Here is a 14,779-nt window from a genome sequence, read left to right as displayed (position 1 = left end):
CATAGATTTGGGGAATTACTTTGCTGCTGGAGCTCAGACTTTGCATAAGAAAAGGAATATAATTACTTACAGTCACTAACAGTCTCGTGGGCCTTTTCACAGTCACAGAACTAATTACCCTTTCAGCTGGCTAAGGAAAAATGAGCCTAACTGCTGCTATTTCGGTTGTGGGTGAGGCACATACCACGCAGAAAGACTGTAAGAAGTTCTGCAGGCACTGAGGCTACGTTAGCTTTCTCAAGGGGTTTCCCTGGCTCGTCTTGAATAGACAAGTGTTTCCTTATGGTCCAGAACCTGTGTTTCAAACACACTCCTCTACATGTCTTGTCAGGTGTCTGACATCTCCATCTACTCTACGACACATTTTCTTGATGGATACAAGAAATGCAGTAGGAAACAGGATTAACCATAATGCTGTTGTCACTTGTTCCCCACATCATCAATTATCAACATTCTTAGGTACATGGTTTAGAGGTGAACATGACACTGCTAAGTTAACGGTTGGACTCGATCTTAAAGGTCTTTTCTAACCAAAACAGTTCTCTGATTCTATATTTAGCAAATATAAACAACAAACAATATAAAACGATCAAAGATATGCAAACTACGGTTAGACTATTGATTGTTTTGCCTTTTTTTTAAGCTCCAACTTTGATGACTCATCTCTTCTTCATTTTCACTAATACTGCATGGGTAGATTAATAATAATCATAACAACAATATTGTAATATACAATAAAATTAGCTTCAAGCTGTGGATTAAAAGTAGGTCTCTGTAATCCAGAGAAAGTTTTGCAGCAGATTTGGTGTAGACCTGAAGTATCTGTCAGCATGCATTTTGTGCAAAATAATCTGCACTGCACCCTGCCATCGCTTTCATGCATCAGTTCAGCTCACAGTTACATAAAGAGACATTAGTACAGAACAGGCGGCTGAGGAAGAGCCACCGCTCACAGTGACGGTGCCGCAACATGGGCAAGGGGCATTTCGAGTGCCGGATCTCTGCACCCACCTCAAACTGGGGCAAGAATCACCATTAGACAGCAACCACTCCGAATCACTTCCAGTCCCTCTGCCTCTGACCCAGTGACCTAAAATAACCCACAGTGAACACACTCAGTTTTATCGCTGTTCAAAGCAAGTACAGACCTCACTTCCTGGACTTGGAGGCTTGTTAAGCGAATACATCGGAATTCCTCCCTTGGGAAGGACTCTGCTCCTGGGAGGCAGAATTGGGCAGCTCTCCCACAGCAGGGACGTCACCTCCTGCCCACGTCCTTTCTTGCAGAGAACGAAAGCATCGTTGCTTCAGAGGTGCAGCAAAGATTGATCCTGATGTCTGCAGCTTGTTCTAAAGACTTCAAAAGATTTACCCATATTGGGTAAATCCTCTGAGAAAGGTATTATATCAGAAGTTGTTTAGATATTTTGGGAAATTTCTTCAGCACTGATAATAGTAATTATTGCAATCCAGCAACTTCATTGTGACACTCTCTATATTTGTTCATCTTCTCCTGTTTATATTTTTTCCATGAATTGTGACTACGAAATTTTGACTTGAGAGGCATTTTGGCCTATATTCTTTTCTATTAATCCAAATAAAGTCTAGATGATAATGGAGAAGGTCAATATAACATCTAACTATTTTGTAATTGACAGGACTGTCTCCACCAGATACAAACAAAAAAAGAATTAGAACACTATTTTACATGCATTTCCTTCCTATTCCCATAATTGATTATAAAGGAGACAGCTACTACATATTTTCTCTACCACACAGGCTCTTTTTTACATTAGACAGTATTTGTTCTGCTTTAACAGAAGTAGCAAGCAAAACCACTCATAAAACTGTCTTCCTGCCAGTGATATCATAGTCTAACATAACCTATGCTGGGAAAGACGTCCTTCACTTCAGCTGATAGAGGACATCTATGATACTCTGTAAAATAAGTTTATTTTACATGCACACAGTAATACATACAAGGATATACATAGATTAAATAATATTGCAAATAACATTAACAGAAATATATATACATATATTTTAAAAGTTCAGCAACTCCTTAAGGTCAATACCTACCTAAAAACTCAACTTGAATCAAAGAGGCAGAGACTTAGACTTAGCAGAGACTTAGACTAACTACCACACAAGAAAAAGCAAATTCTGATATTAGCAACAGAAGCTGTTCATCTGATGTGGTGATGATGTACTGATTCAAGAGTGACAGTTGTTATCGAGCCACCAGAAGGAATTTTGTTCATATTCAACATATTACTCTGCAGAACATAACTTCCATAAGATTAACATTTTCAAAGGTGTGTTCAAGCATAAAATAACTTTAATAAAATACTAATCCCATAGGTGAGAACTGCTTACTGAGCTCTTTTCCTAAGGAATCACCTCTCTGCAGGTGGGCAACACACATAAATCTGTATGTTCTACTTATTTTTAGTACAGACGTTGCCTGAGCAGGTGATTGGAATTCATGCAAATACCCAAGCAGGAAAGCAGGCAGTTCAGAGTGTGCGCAATCACCCGTTACCACTTTCCTCTCTGCTTCACCAGGACGACAGAATGTTCATAAGACTTGGCACACAGCAGTACAAAATATATGTTACAGTGATATAAAATGACACAAGGCCTATTTTCACCTGCCTACAGAAAGAAAACATAGAGCCATGAACCTGGTCATTATAATACAGTTGCAAAATTGTTTTGTGAAGAATACATTTTTAAAAGAAAAGAGGAATACTGCATAGCACTAGATATCATATGGAAGAAATACCAATTTGGTGACTCGCCTTCATTTTCACCCTATATCACCACTATTTAACACACATTTAAGTGAAACAGCAGTAGAACAGCTATCAAATACACAGGGTCAACTCCTCCGGATCCTCAGGGATAGCAAATACTAAAGACAATATCTAATCACCAGATGATGTGGACGTTCACCACCTAAAAACCGTTCCGGCAGTGATATGGTTGACAAGGCAGAAAAAAAAGAAGACCAGAGAGTGCCCTGAATGTTTGAACAATGGTTTGGGACCAATATTAAATTCAGTGAGAATTATTCCAAGTGGGGAAGGCTGGATCCTAAACCTGACACCAAAGGACTAATCTACACCTCAGCTACACACACTTGCAGCTCCTACCTCGAGCAAACAGGAAGTTATTTGTGGGAAGCTCTGCAAAGCGCAGATTGCTGAAGAGATCCCTTGCATTACCATAATGCAACCAAAACGAAAGCTGTGGAGTGACACTCCTCTTCATTACAGTGTGATGCTAGGGTGGCACTTCAGTTCTAGATAATTACTTTTAGTCTGTCACACAGTTTGAACACTCCAAGTCCAATATTAATTTTGAGATAGCACCTATTTCACCATCCCCGGCGGTGTTTAAAAGGCGTTTAGATGAGGTTCTTAGCGACATGGTTTAGTGCTAGAATCAGCTTAGGTTATAGTTGGACTCGATAATCCTGAGGGTCTCTTCCAACCAAAATGGTTCTACGATTCTATGATACCAAACCGGTGATTCTATGCCACCAAACCAGTGACAGAGATTCCAGTATACAAGGGACTGAGTACATGCAGCTAAACCCCAGTATCTAAAATATCCAAAAATAAAACATTCATCATCTCCAGTAACTACATTTTTTTCAAAGCTTGCCATGAGTAAGAGTAAATATTTGGAAGTCACCATACTGAAGACAGTATTAGCTTTTTCTCCAAATATCATGTATTCCAACAGTTGCCTGGCTAACTTACAAGATACCGTTTTACCCACAGCAGCTCTCACATTGTATAACTCGAGACATTATTTCAACCTACGAGAACCACTGGACCAAAGGCTGGTCTTCAGAGCTGAAACACTGGATGAACTAGGATTTCCTAACAAGATAGACACCACCTATTGCTATGAAAGCACCCGCCAAAACTAACAGCATTACGAGAAAGAAGGTAGAGAGAGAAGTGGCAAAGAACACAAAAGGAAGATGGTAAAAAGCATTTCACTAGAATATGGGACTTTTTGCCTGCAGTTTACTTGCAAAAATGCCTAAGGAAGGTACCTAAGATAAAAATGGATTCTCGACAGGCTTTGAATTGCTACGTAGGGGTCAAAATCTCCATGGAAAATTCCTGTGGTATATAGAATTGGGAAGGTCAAACCCCACCAAACCCAAGGAAGCCACAAGACATTTCCCTTGTAAACAAAATGGAAAAAGAAGCAACCATAGCACTTCAGTAAAAGAATTCAATTCTAATTGTGTGACAATATGCAAAGCAACAATTAGGAAATTCCAGTTTCCAAGCAACCCCCTATGTTTAAAGAAAAAGGATTGAAAATATCCTCGAAAAAAACCCAACCGAACAAACAAAACCAACAGCCAGCAGTACAGCATCAAATATAGAAATATGCCTTTTCTGATTAAGCTAAATAATTCCAAATTGAGAAAAACTTCTGGCAAAAGGAAAAAAAGTAGTTGTCAGAATTGTGAAAACCATTTTTAACCAAGGACAATTTTAATGTATGAGGTTCCCACCAGCTAAAGTAACTCACTCTTAACAGCAAAATTTTACACAGATAGCCCTGATAAAGTAGAAATCCAGAATTTCATTGTTACTCTAGACCAGCAATAGTCCAATTCTAGACAACTAACAGATGTAACTAGTCTCCAAATCACCAAGTTTTGAATGCCACACAGGCATCAACAGACACATCATAGAAAGAGAACCCCCTGTAAACCATCATTAAAAAAAGCATGCAAGCTCAGATTGCAACGTAACTGTTAACATTTGAAAGTCACTACCGTAACAGCCAGTTGAAGACATGCTACTATAAAAATTCTTCAAGTACAGATGCTTTCTAAAATTCTAGACTTTCCATTATGTGTTAGCTTTTCTTCTTTGCAAAGGCTTGAAACAGATTGCTCCCAAGAACTTACAGACATTTCCTCACACCAAAATGCCCATATTCCCACCGCAAAGTGCTCCTCTTTGGATGAAATGTACGCTAAAGGAAAATAACTTTTCAGAATTACTGGCTTATTTCACTGTATTGCATATATGCAAACATCATTATAGACAAGAATATTTCAAATAGCATCACCTGTGCCCTGCCAAGAGCTCTTTAGCAATAGCTTACATGGCAAAAGAGTACTGGGCAACAAGAATTATAGTGAAAGAGACTACGTTTTATTTACCTTGATGAGTCATCGTGACAGGTTCCTCACTGGATATATTGTTGTAAATGACCACGGCTGTGGCATTATGTGAGGCTGCTCGCAGGATTTTCTCTCTGAAGGTACAGTTTCCTCGCTGTAGTAAAGCGATCCACTGCTTGGTGTTGGGTGGAACTTGGAAACGTGTTCGAGGGTCACAGCCCAGGCGATCTGCAACTGAAACACGAAATACTTTTACACAGGTGGCAATCTGTTTAAACAGGCAAAAAAGACTACAAGTTTGCTATATTGCTTAACTGCTTTGCACTACGAAGCCACCATCCTCTTGTTAGTAAAGCCTAAAGCTAACTGTATTCTTATGAAAAGAAGTCTTAAACCTCCCCCATATCTCACACACCAAAAGCTGTGACTATATGCCCAAGAATTAGGCTCACTAACACAAGCTATTTTTAACTCTAGGGCAGCTAGAACAACGAATTCACATTCAAATCAATACCTGCCTAGAGGCTGAAAAACATTAAAATATGGTTCATACGCTATAGGCATTTACAAAACAGCTGTTCATCAGTAATTTTTTTTCCTAACGCAGTCATAAATATCACTGCAGTGGGAAGTCCAACTAAACAAAGGAGACTGTGGGAACAAGATTTCAGAGTTATCTGCCATGTGCAGGCTACTGTAAAAAAGAACTGTATTAAAAGCTGCTCTAGTAAAACCCCAGCAGCCAACACCAGCTTTTTACACATGCATGTTTTGCCTACAAGGAATCGCATTCAAATTCATAGAGAAACAAACGGTTTTGCAAACACGATGCACTTGGGTTGTCAGGTATTGATGGTATAAAGGAACAGTACCAGAAATGGCAAGTGCCGGATGTCTGGGTTCAACAGCGCGCAGAGCTCTTTTGTCCTTTCTGACGCTGTAACGCACCCTGAACAACCCAAACCCACACAGAACTACGCACAGAAGGCACAAAATGCAATGCAGACGATAACTTCAACGTACAGCAGCTGAAACTGAAAGACATTTCTGTTTACACAACTGGAAACACTAATACATTGGTCATATCAAAGGATTTTAGAAATTTAGCAACTTCTAATGCAAATAGATTTACCCTTTCAAATGCCAGGAGTTTGGCTACTAAAAATTTGTTGGGATAAACAGCGATTTTTTCAAGGCGTAAAAAACCCCAATTTATTTGCATAATAGCTCTAAAAGCTATAGATCCTAAGAGCAATTCAAATTAAGTGTCCCATAAAATTTTTCTTTTAAAGAACTGAGTTCTACAGCATGGACTACAGGATTTCAGCAAAAGGTCTACCTCAAAAAAAATAGCCAGTTTAACTTATTAGAGAGTTGCTGGAAACAAAAGATCTTTTTAAGCTTATCATCTCAAAAAGAGAAAAGAAATGTTTCGCTCCCCTAAAGAAAACTATTGCCGATGAGTCTATACTGTGGCAGTGGTACAGGAAGTCATTACATCTCTTAATTTGGACAAGAAGTGCCTCTCCCTGTTCCCCTGGAAGGAGGGTGGGGAGTCAGATATAAGCACATCCTTTTCACAATTGTTTTTCAAGGCTGTTATTTGCCTTTTCAGACATGAGGGGCTATTTGCTGTATTTTTGTGTTTTTGTTTTACAGAGGGATCAGGGAAAAATCAGAAATATAGATGCCTGAAGTCAAATTTTATAGAGTATTTTCTTCTGTCACCCTGACACTATTAATCAGATCCCTTTGGAAACTGCTGACCACACAAGTTGTTCTGGAGAGCTGGTGGCAGCCGTCATGAGCAGCAATGACCAACTTCTGCAGCGTGTCTTTGCAGCCTTAAATTCCAGAGAACAGTCCATTTTTTTTAAGGGAATTACAGTCCTTTTTAAAAATGTGATAGAACTGTAACATGGCACAAGCAACCAGCCTTATGTCCTCCATTAAGATAAAAGCAGTTTATTGTTTAACACACGCTTCCCCCTTGCTCAGAGCATTTCCACTTAAAAACGCAGAGGGGTGCAAGCAGCAGCAGAATATGGTAGGAAGTTTCTCAAGCCTTGAAAGCTAAAAATGCCATCCTTCTCCAGTGAAATCAGGCTCAAGAACCTCAGGTGTACCATATCATTTGGAAAACAGAATTCAATAAATGGCCACAATTCCACAGAAGCTCATCAAGCTGCCCAAATTAACTCTGAAAGTAGACACTATGGCCAACAGAAATGTACTTAAAATATATGGGATGGGTGAAGAGCAGTAATCCTATGGATTATGTACAGTTTGCTTCAGTACTATCATGTTCACAACTAAAATGCTAAGTGAAAACTAAAATGGCCACAAAAAATAGGGCAATGGGCTATTTGAATTGAAAAAAAATCACAAAAGCAATGAAAGGCAAAAGGCACATTGAAAAGGGAGGCAGCATTCTCAAAAGACTTCTATATAATTCAGTTTTATAACAATTTACATAGGCACCTTTTAAATTTGTATGGACTTGAAATTTTCAGCTTAAAAACCGATAGAGAAGTCATAAGAGGTAACAGAAACTGCATCTGTGGGAAAAGTAGTGCAAAATTTTCTACCACAGTAGAGATCAAAGTATCTCTCAGCTGCGGACAGAGCTATGAGACGTTTCTGGACAGAGCAACAGGATTAGGAAACAAGATATTAGAGATAAAAGCTTTCCAGATATAGACCAACAAACACCGCTTAAATGCATACAACGTGTTAATGCTGACAAGGTGGATTCAGTATGTCCTGATGAATATTTAACAGCTGACAATATCGTTTCAGCAGTATTTAAGTAATACAAAAACATTAAAGAAAATCTGTTTGGTTTAGATAAACCTGAACTGAGTAAGTATAAGTCACTTGAGATTTAATAAAGAGTCACAACCCACTGTTCTTTACATTAGCAGCCTATTTACACTACACAAATGTAAAGTAACCTTTTCACTTTTAACTACATAAAATCCAGGAACAATAGTGGAAAGTCTTAGTTTTTCTGCTCATCTTTTCAACAGACTTAATACACTCAAAAACTTCAAGTCTTACAATCACGGTCACCCTTCTGGCACAGAGAGCTGGCTGAAATATAACATCTGCTATACACTGAACGTACCCAGCACATCACTTGGCTTTGTAAGGGGCATAGATAAATGAGCAGCATAAGCAAGAATCGCCATCAATAGCTCTCCATTATCATGCCATTTATGCTCCACTGTCCGAAGTCCAATTAGGATCTAATAGACTAGGGCTTGCAAGTATTACCTGGATGATGTCCATGCCAGAATGAAAAGCAACTTCACATTAAATTAAAGCTATTCTAAACCAAATCATTGCACATAAAAAGATATGATCAGAAGTCACTCAAGTAATTTTATAATTTCAGAAGACATAAGCATACAGCAAGCCATCTGTTTCCTTATTAAAAAATAAAAGGTCTAATATCTTGATATTGATTGCATCTCAGCTAACCCTCTACTCCCTGAGGCAAGCACCAGTTGCCAGAGCTGGTCTGTCTCAGTTACACACAGAGAAACCATTTTAAAGTCTGACCTTCAATCACTGTAATACAATAGGTGGAGAGACCCCATCAATATCTTGAGAGGCAGGAGATCAAGAGGCTCTTTGGGAAAGAAACCAGCAGAGGGGACAAGGCAGTCCCAGGCAGCTGCGCCCCAAACCCTGCCCTCCCTTGGGCAGCACTGCCCAGGCACACCCCGCTGCCCAAACAGCCCCAGCCTTGTGCAACATCATCCTGTGATAAAGCTTCCAGAAAAGGAATTCAGCTGGGAAGTTCACAGAAACAACACAGCAGCACTGATTTCCTTCTTATTTCAAGGAAGGGTACTAGTTATTTGCTATCTCATTAGGGTTTAATACATACTATATATATATATTTTTTTTTTTCTTTCAATGAGTTACTAGTGTTATTATCAATATAGACCTTATTCAAACCAGTTATAACTTCCGCTTCTTAAAAGTCATGCCAATGAGTTATGTACAGCAACATTTTCTTTTCAAGAACTATTTCAGGTGACTGCTGCGACTAAAGCTGGCTTTAACACTAAAAGAAACTCTTTGAGCAAGAGATAATCTTGTTCAGGGGAGATGTTAAACAAAAGAAGATCACCAAAGCTTAGAAAAGTCCCGCTAATAGTTAAGATTTAATCTTATTTGCTCAGTAAGTATACTACAATTATGACTATAAACTTCAATATATATAACCTCCACTTTTGTTATCAATTAATGACTACTAATTAAACTGGATATTGAGACCAATGGTAAAGGATGGATGCATGCACAAGGTTTTTCTCCCACTACTCTTACATTTATTGATATATTTGCTTGTTGCATTTTCCTAAAGCTTACTGCTTTGGATTCTGGCCCAGAAAGAAACACTGAATTCTGTCTGAATATCACCTAAAGCTCTACAGTTACAAGGAAACTGTCATTTTAAACCTTCTGCTACGACGTGTTCACGCAGCATGTTTATGAAGTGTCAGATGCTACAAAACGCTATAGTTAAGAGTTCCATGCACAAGATACACCTCCGTTCCTAACATTGTGCCAATATTGTGTCTGCCCCACTTCCGCCTTTTTCTAACATACGTTTTTCCTCAAATTCTCCTTCTCCTTGCCCAGCCACAACCCTACTAACCCCTTCAGCTGACATCTCCCCTTTCCATGAGTTCTTTCTCCAACACAACCATCACCTCCCACAGCCCTTCAAACTCCACCCTTTGCCACTCACCCTTGGTCTTGACCTATTTCAGTGAGTCTTTATGTTTTCAACTGGGCTATGAATTTGCTCCTACTTCACTCCCTGTCAGTCCCATCAGTCCTCATCTCCATGTCCAGACCCAGGAGCAGTAATCCAGGCTCAACACTTACAGAAGAGTCCTGTTCACCACAGAGAACATTTTTGAGAGAACTAAGCCATAAAGCACTGCAGTTTGTACCAAGAACCATTAAAGTGAGTTTTCGATGGCTTCCATCTTGGTTTGTCCCAGCAAGGGGAATATGCCCAACACCTGAAGGTCAGCAGCACAGCTGGTGTCAGGCACCTAATACCAGAGACACCTACAAGTGGAGGTCACCAGAGTGGATGGTGGGTTGATTGCTTATGTGATGCACATACAGACACTGCCACAGGTGCCCATGCAGCTACTGTGGGAAGTCTGGGCTGAAATTACTGTTATTTGTGACTTTGTGGAACTGGAATAGAGGATTGAATGGACGTCCTCAGTAACCTCACCAAAGAGATGACAAATCTGAACCGAACTATCGGAAAAGCTGCATCAGGCTGTGAAGATGCATTTCACTATTATCCTCCCATGAGGAACAAGACAAGCAGTTTTTGATCATCTGTAAGCATTTATATCCAGAAGCTGTTTGAAACATTCCTCTAATAAGAAATTATTTAAGTCATGACAAAAGATCAATAAGCTAAAGGAAGAAAGAAAAGGAACTAGAAGTGGAAGAATGGAAGAGAGACAATGGAGAAACTCCGCTGGTACTGTGCATTTAATGTGCTTGGAAAGTTCTGCGTACACAGGTGCTGTATTTACACCCAGCACCTGAGTGTGAGCAGCAGCTGCTGGAGCTGCACTTCCCCAAGCAGTCATGCAATTACTGCTGTATCATTTCCAGGGGAACATTGCTTTTGAAAGCTAGAATTAGTTTCATATGGGTCTAGAAAAAGAACAGGGCAAGAGTTTTAATACATGTGTTAACAAGGTTGAATTGGATTGAAGAAATTCTGCTAAAGAAACAGAAGTTATTGAATATATCATTCTTCGCTGACATTTAAAGGATGGGTAATCACATGGGACTGCCAGCTTCAGAAAATATATAAAATATTTGGCATATTCAAGAACACAAGTTAAAAAAAAAACCCAATGCAGAGCACAACACTTAAAGTCACGGGTTGTGCTATTACAGATCGCGTATGTTCAGCAGCAGATCATTGGTCCTAAATCTTGAATTAGTAAATTATTTTCCTGCAGGTAATGCATAAAGGATCTTAATGCAGCATACTGTGACACTAAGGACATTTCAGCTCTAAAACACAAATGCCCCAGCCTACTCATGTTGATGGAAATTTCAATGGATGGCTCAAGAATGGGCAAATGTTTGACATTAAAGCAGTTTCAGAGTCAAGGTATTTTCAGACATAGTTGCTAACAGCTGTAGAGTCCTTTTCTTCTCAGGATACATGAGAAGTGGGGTAGAGCATTTACTGCTCCAAAGGCAGAGGCCAGTGCCAGCTACTCGTGTCAAGAGCTTTTGGAAAAAAATATCTTGCAAACAAGTCCTACAACAATATTAACAGGCGGATTAAAAGACACTAGAGCAATTACTTCCAGCAAGACAGCATCATCTTTCATCAAATCTAGATATAAAATAGCAAAGACTATGAACATAAGTGTTCCAGAAAACCATAAATATTCCAGTCTTCCCTACTACATGAAATATTTTTAAGCCATATGAAGTGTGCCCGTGCAAAATTAAAATAAAATGCATACTATATAGCAGCCTGCATAGAAAATTCAGAAGACCTTCAAAGGAAGACAACTGCTGCTTTAACAGGCTGTTGAGGAACAGAAGGACAACTCTCAATCTCCTCAACTACTGAAGGCAAAGTTTCAATGACTGTACCATGTCAAAACTGCAGAAATTAAGGTCTGCAATTTCATGATTCCTGATGGGCTTTCTCACTGAAGTTATTCATTATACAATACTTAGCAGTAAGGTATAAAAATGCTGTTTATGCACTGCTCAGAATTTTATTTAGCTCTTTTCTCATTATTAGCTTCCAGTGAAAATGCTGTCAGACTCCCTCAACATTTTAATTACACTTCAATGAAGATCGTACCAAAAGAAAGCACAAAATGTTACAGCAGCAGGTTAAAAAGTAATATATTTTTTTCTTGACAAATAACGAAGCTACTAAACAAAATCAGCATTTTGATACCTTATATATATATTAAAAGACAGTGTGTTTTAAAACCTTAAAAATACCACTTGCAGTAACAGTGTTCATGTGCCTCACGGTCTCAGGACAGCCTCCTGATTTCATTTGGAGGTTGGGGAGTGTGTGTTTAAGTGAGGAACACCAGGAAGCAAAAGAAGGAAAACCTGAGCATATTTGACAACAGCTGACTCTGAGAGCATGGGGCAGGTAGGACTTGAAGTACAAATCAAAATCATTTTACAGTAGTTGTGTTCAAAGATTTCTGCTTTCTCACCCTTCAACCCAAAATATGCTATATTAATATATTCTAATTAATACTTCACAAAGCTAATGAAATCAAGGTTCAATGAGACTGACAAACATCTGCTGATGCACAGCCTGCTTCACACACCCTAGAAACTTAAAGCAGGCTGCCTAGGCAGGGTGCATTTTGTTTTGAAGACACATCGAAGTATTTTCTTAATCTTAAGACTTCGTAAATTCTCAAAAGCTTTTAATAATAACAGTAATTCTGCATTATCAGTTATTTTTAAAATCTCCAAATATTGACCATTCAGAGTTTAGTTTTAACTGACTACATCATTTCACTTAATGCATTATTCACAGGGTTACTGTCCAGGAGACAGGTTGGGACCACTGTGATCCATCAAGTGGTTCATTTCTTAAAGGCGGAAGTTTATATAATGTCAAGAAGGGTTTTTCCAAATAATATGCTACTTAACCCACATCATTATGGTTGAAGTGATTGGTTTAATTCCTGGCAAAAATCAAGATAACACTCTCACTTGTTTAAATTAGTGCTCTCTATAAACCCCAGCATTTCTTGGGAAACAATCAATGGACAGCAGCTTCACTTAAACATAAAACTTATTTGGAAGGACTACACAGTGTTCAGTACTGCAAACAACCGAATTTTGGACTGGCCATGAGTGTAACAGCTTGATAGTCCTTTCAGTCTTGATGAACAGCTTAAACAGCATCTTTAAGAAAGGTACACTGAACAATCACCACTTCATCCAGCTGCAAAAGCCATCCAGATGTGTATCTATCACAGTGAGACAGCTGTGCAGCTCTTCTGAGATTCATGGAATTGCTGTAGCCAAATACTGTTAACCATCGCTACCGACCCCCCGTAATTAGTTTAGAAATAACAACCTCATCCCTCAGTATGACTAACCTACAGGGATCCATGCTGGAAAACACATTATGCTTTGCAGAGCTGTTACGAAGGCCAGCACTCTTGGATCACGGAATTTTTTTTCTTACTATTATTTTCCCCTGGGCAAGTCCTCCCTCTTCTTTTGTCAGAACTCTCTAGGAAGAAGTTTGCAGAGCTCAGACAAAGGCCAAAACCCACCCGACGGCCGCGAAGGGCGCGTTACCTCCGTTGATGGGCACGGGAGCCACCAGCAGGCCCTTGACCTCCACCTTGGGGGAATCCTGCCCGTAGCGGCCGCGGTCGATCCTCAGCAGTGTGGGGCCGCCCCGCTCGGGACTCAGCACCGTCACGTTGATCAGCGCGGTGTAGTACGCCTGGCTGGCGTTGTCGGCGCCGGCCGGCCGGAGCCGGCAGTGCCAGAGCAGCAACAGCAGCAGGACGGAGGAGCCGCCGTTCCGGTACCGGCCAGCCCACCACCAGCTCATCTTCGCCTCCGGGCGAGCCGCCGGCCCTCACCGGTCGCCTCCTCCGCCGCTCCCCACGCTCGCTCGCTGCAGCACCGAGCCCCGCACGCCCGCGGGTGTTTTATCCCATCTGACAGCCCGGGAGCGCAGAAAGACCAAAAGCAGGCGGAGGGGGGAGGAGAGCACGGGCTCATGCCATGGGAGGAGCCAGGGCAGGCATGGCAGGTCCCAGCCGAGTCCGATCCGCCGGCCGCGGCCCCGGGGGGAAGCTGCTCGGCGCGAGCCCCGCTCCGCCGGCCCCTCAGGGCGCCGCGTTCATGCCGCCCGCCCGCCGCCGCGGGGGAGCCCCGGCCGCCCGCCTCTGCCCGGGCCGGCCGAGCTGAGGGGAGGAGGTGGGGGCGGCGCCGCGGCCCCCTTTTCGCACAGCCCCGCGCCGACACCGAGGAGGCCGCCGGGAGGAGCCGCCGCTGCCGCCTCAGTCGCGCTCACACACGGTCGCGGGGCTCGCCGCACCGCCTGGCTTCTCGGGCTTCGCCGCTGCCTTAGTGCGGCGGACAGCGCATCCCGCTGCCCAGGCCGGCGGCCGCAGCCGGTGACCGCCGCTCCATGCTCGGCTCGTCCCGAGGCCCCCACGCCTTCCCGCAGCCGCGCCACTGACCGCCGGCTCCGCGCCCGGCACCTCCACTGCAGCCCGGCGCTGCCCGCACTGCGCAGGCGCGCCCCGCCCCGCCCAGCGCCACGAGGGCGAGAGGCGGGTCCGGAGGGGCGAGAGCCACGCCCACATTGAGGAGGAGCCAAGAGAGGGGCGGAGTCCTGATGTATGACGTCACCGCAGGCGCGGTGACGTCAGGAAGGCGGCCATGGTGGGGGTGTGGGGCTGTAAGGGAGACTTGGCTCTGGCGACCCGCGGTTCTTCAAGGCGCGCGGTGTAGGGACACATGCGGCTCGTCAGTGTCTGGAATCTCCAGATCAGGAGCAATGACCATCAAAAAGAGACGAGAGATGGT

General features: G+C 42.0%; 1 protein-coding gene across 4 annotated transcripts in view; it reads right to left on the bottom strand.

The window, feature by feature from the left end:
- RNF130 (ring finger protein 130) overlaps positions 1–14,107 on the bottom strand; it is a 44,821-nt gene extending 30,714 nt beyond the window's left edge. For 2 of the 4 annotated variants that reach the window (XM_065848794.2, XM_071814713.1), the window contains exons 1-2: positions 13,532–13,931; positions 5,204–5,398 (exon numbers count right to left, since the gene is read on the bottom strand). In XM_065848794.2, coding sequence (XP_065704866.1) covers positions 5,204–5,398; positions 13,532–13,793 — 457 coding nt within the window. In that variant the 5' untranslated portion in view covers positions 13,794–13,931. Of the gene's footprint in view, positions 1–5,203; positions 5,399–13,531 lie in introns of all 4 variants that reach the window. The other 2 variants (XM_065848796.2, XM_065848793.2) reach the window with 2 other exon arrangements.
- Positions 14,108–14,779: the final 672 nt, after the last annotated feature.

This window comes from Patagioenas fasciata, chromosome 14 (genome assembly GCF_037038585.1).
Source record: "Patagioenas fasciata isolate bPatFas1 chromosome 14, bPatFas1.hap1, whole genome shotgun sequence".
In the NCBI taxonomy this organism is placed as follows: Eukaryota; Metazoa; Chordata; class Aves; order Columbiformes; family Columbidae; genus Patagioenas; species Patagioenas fasciata.
This window is presented reverse-complemented; position numbering and strand designations above follow the sequence as displayed.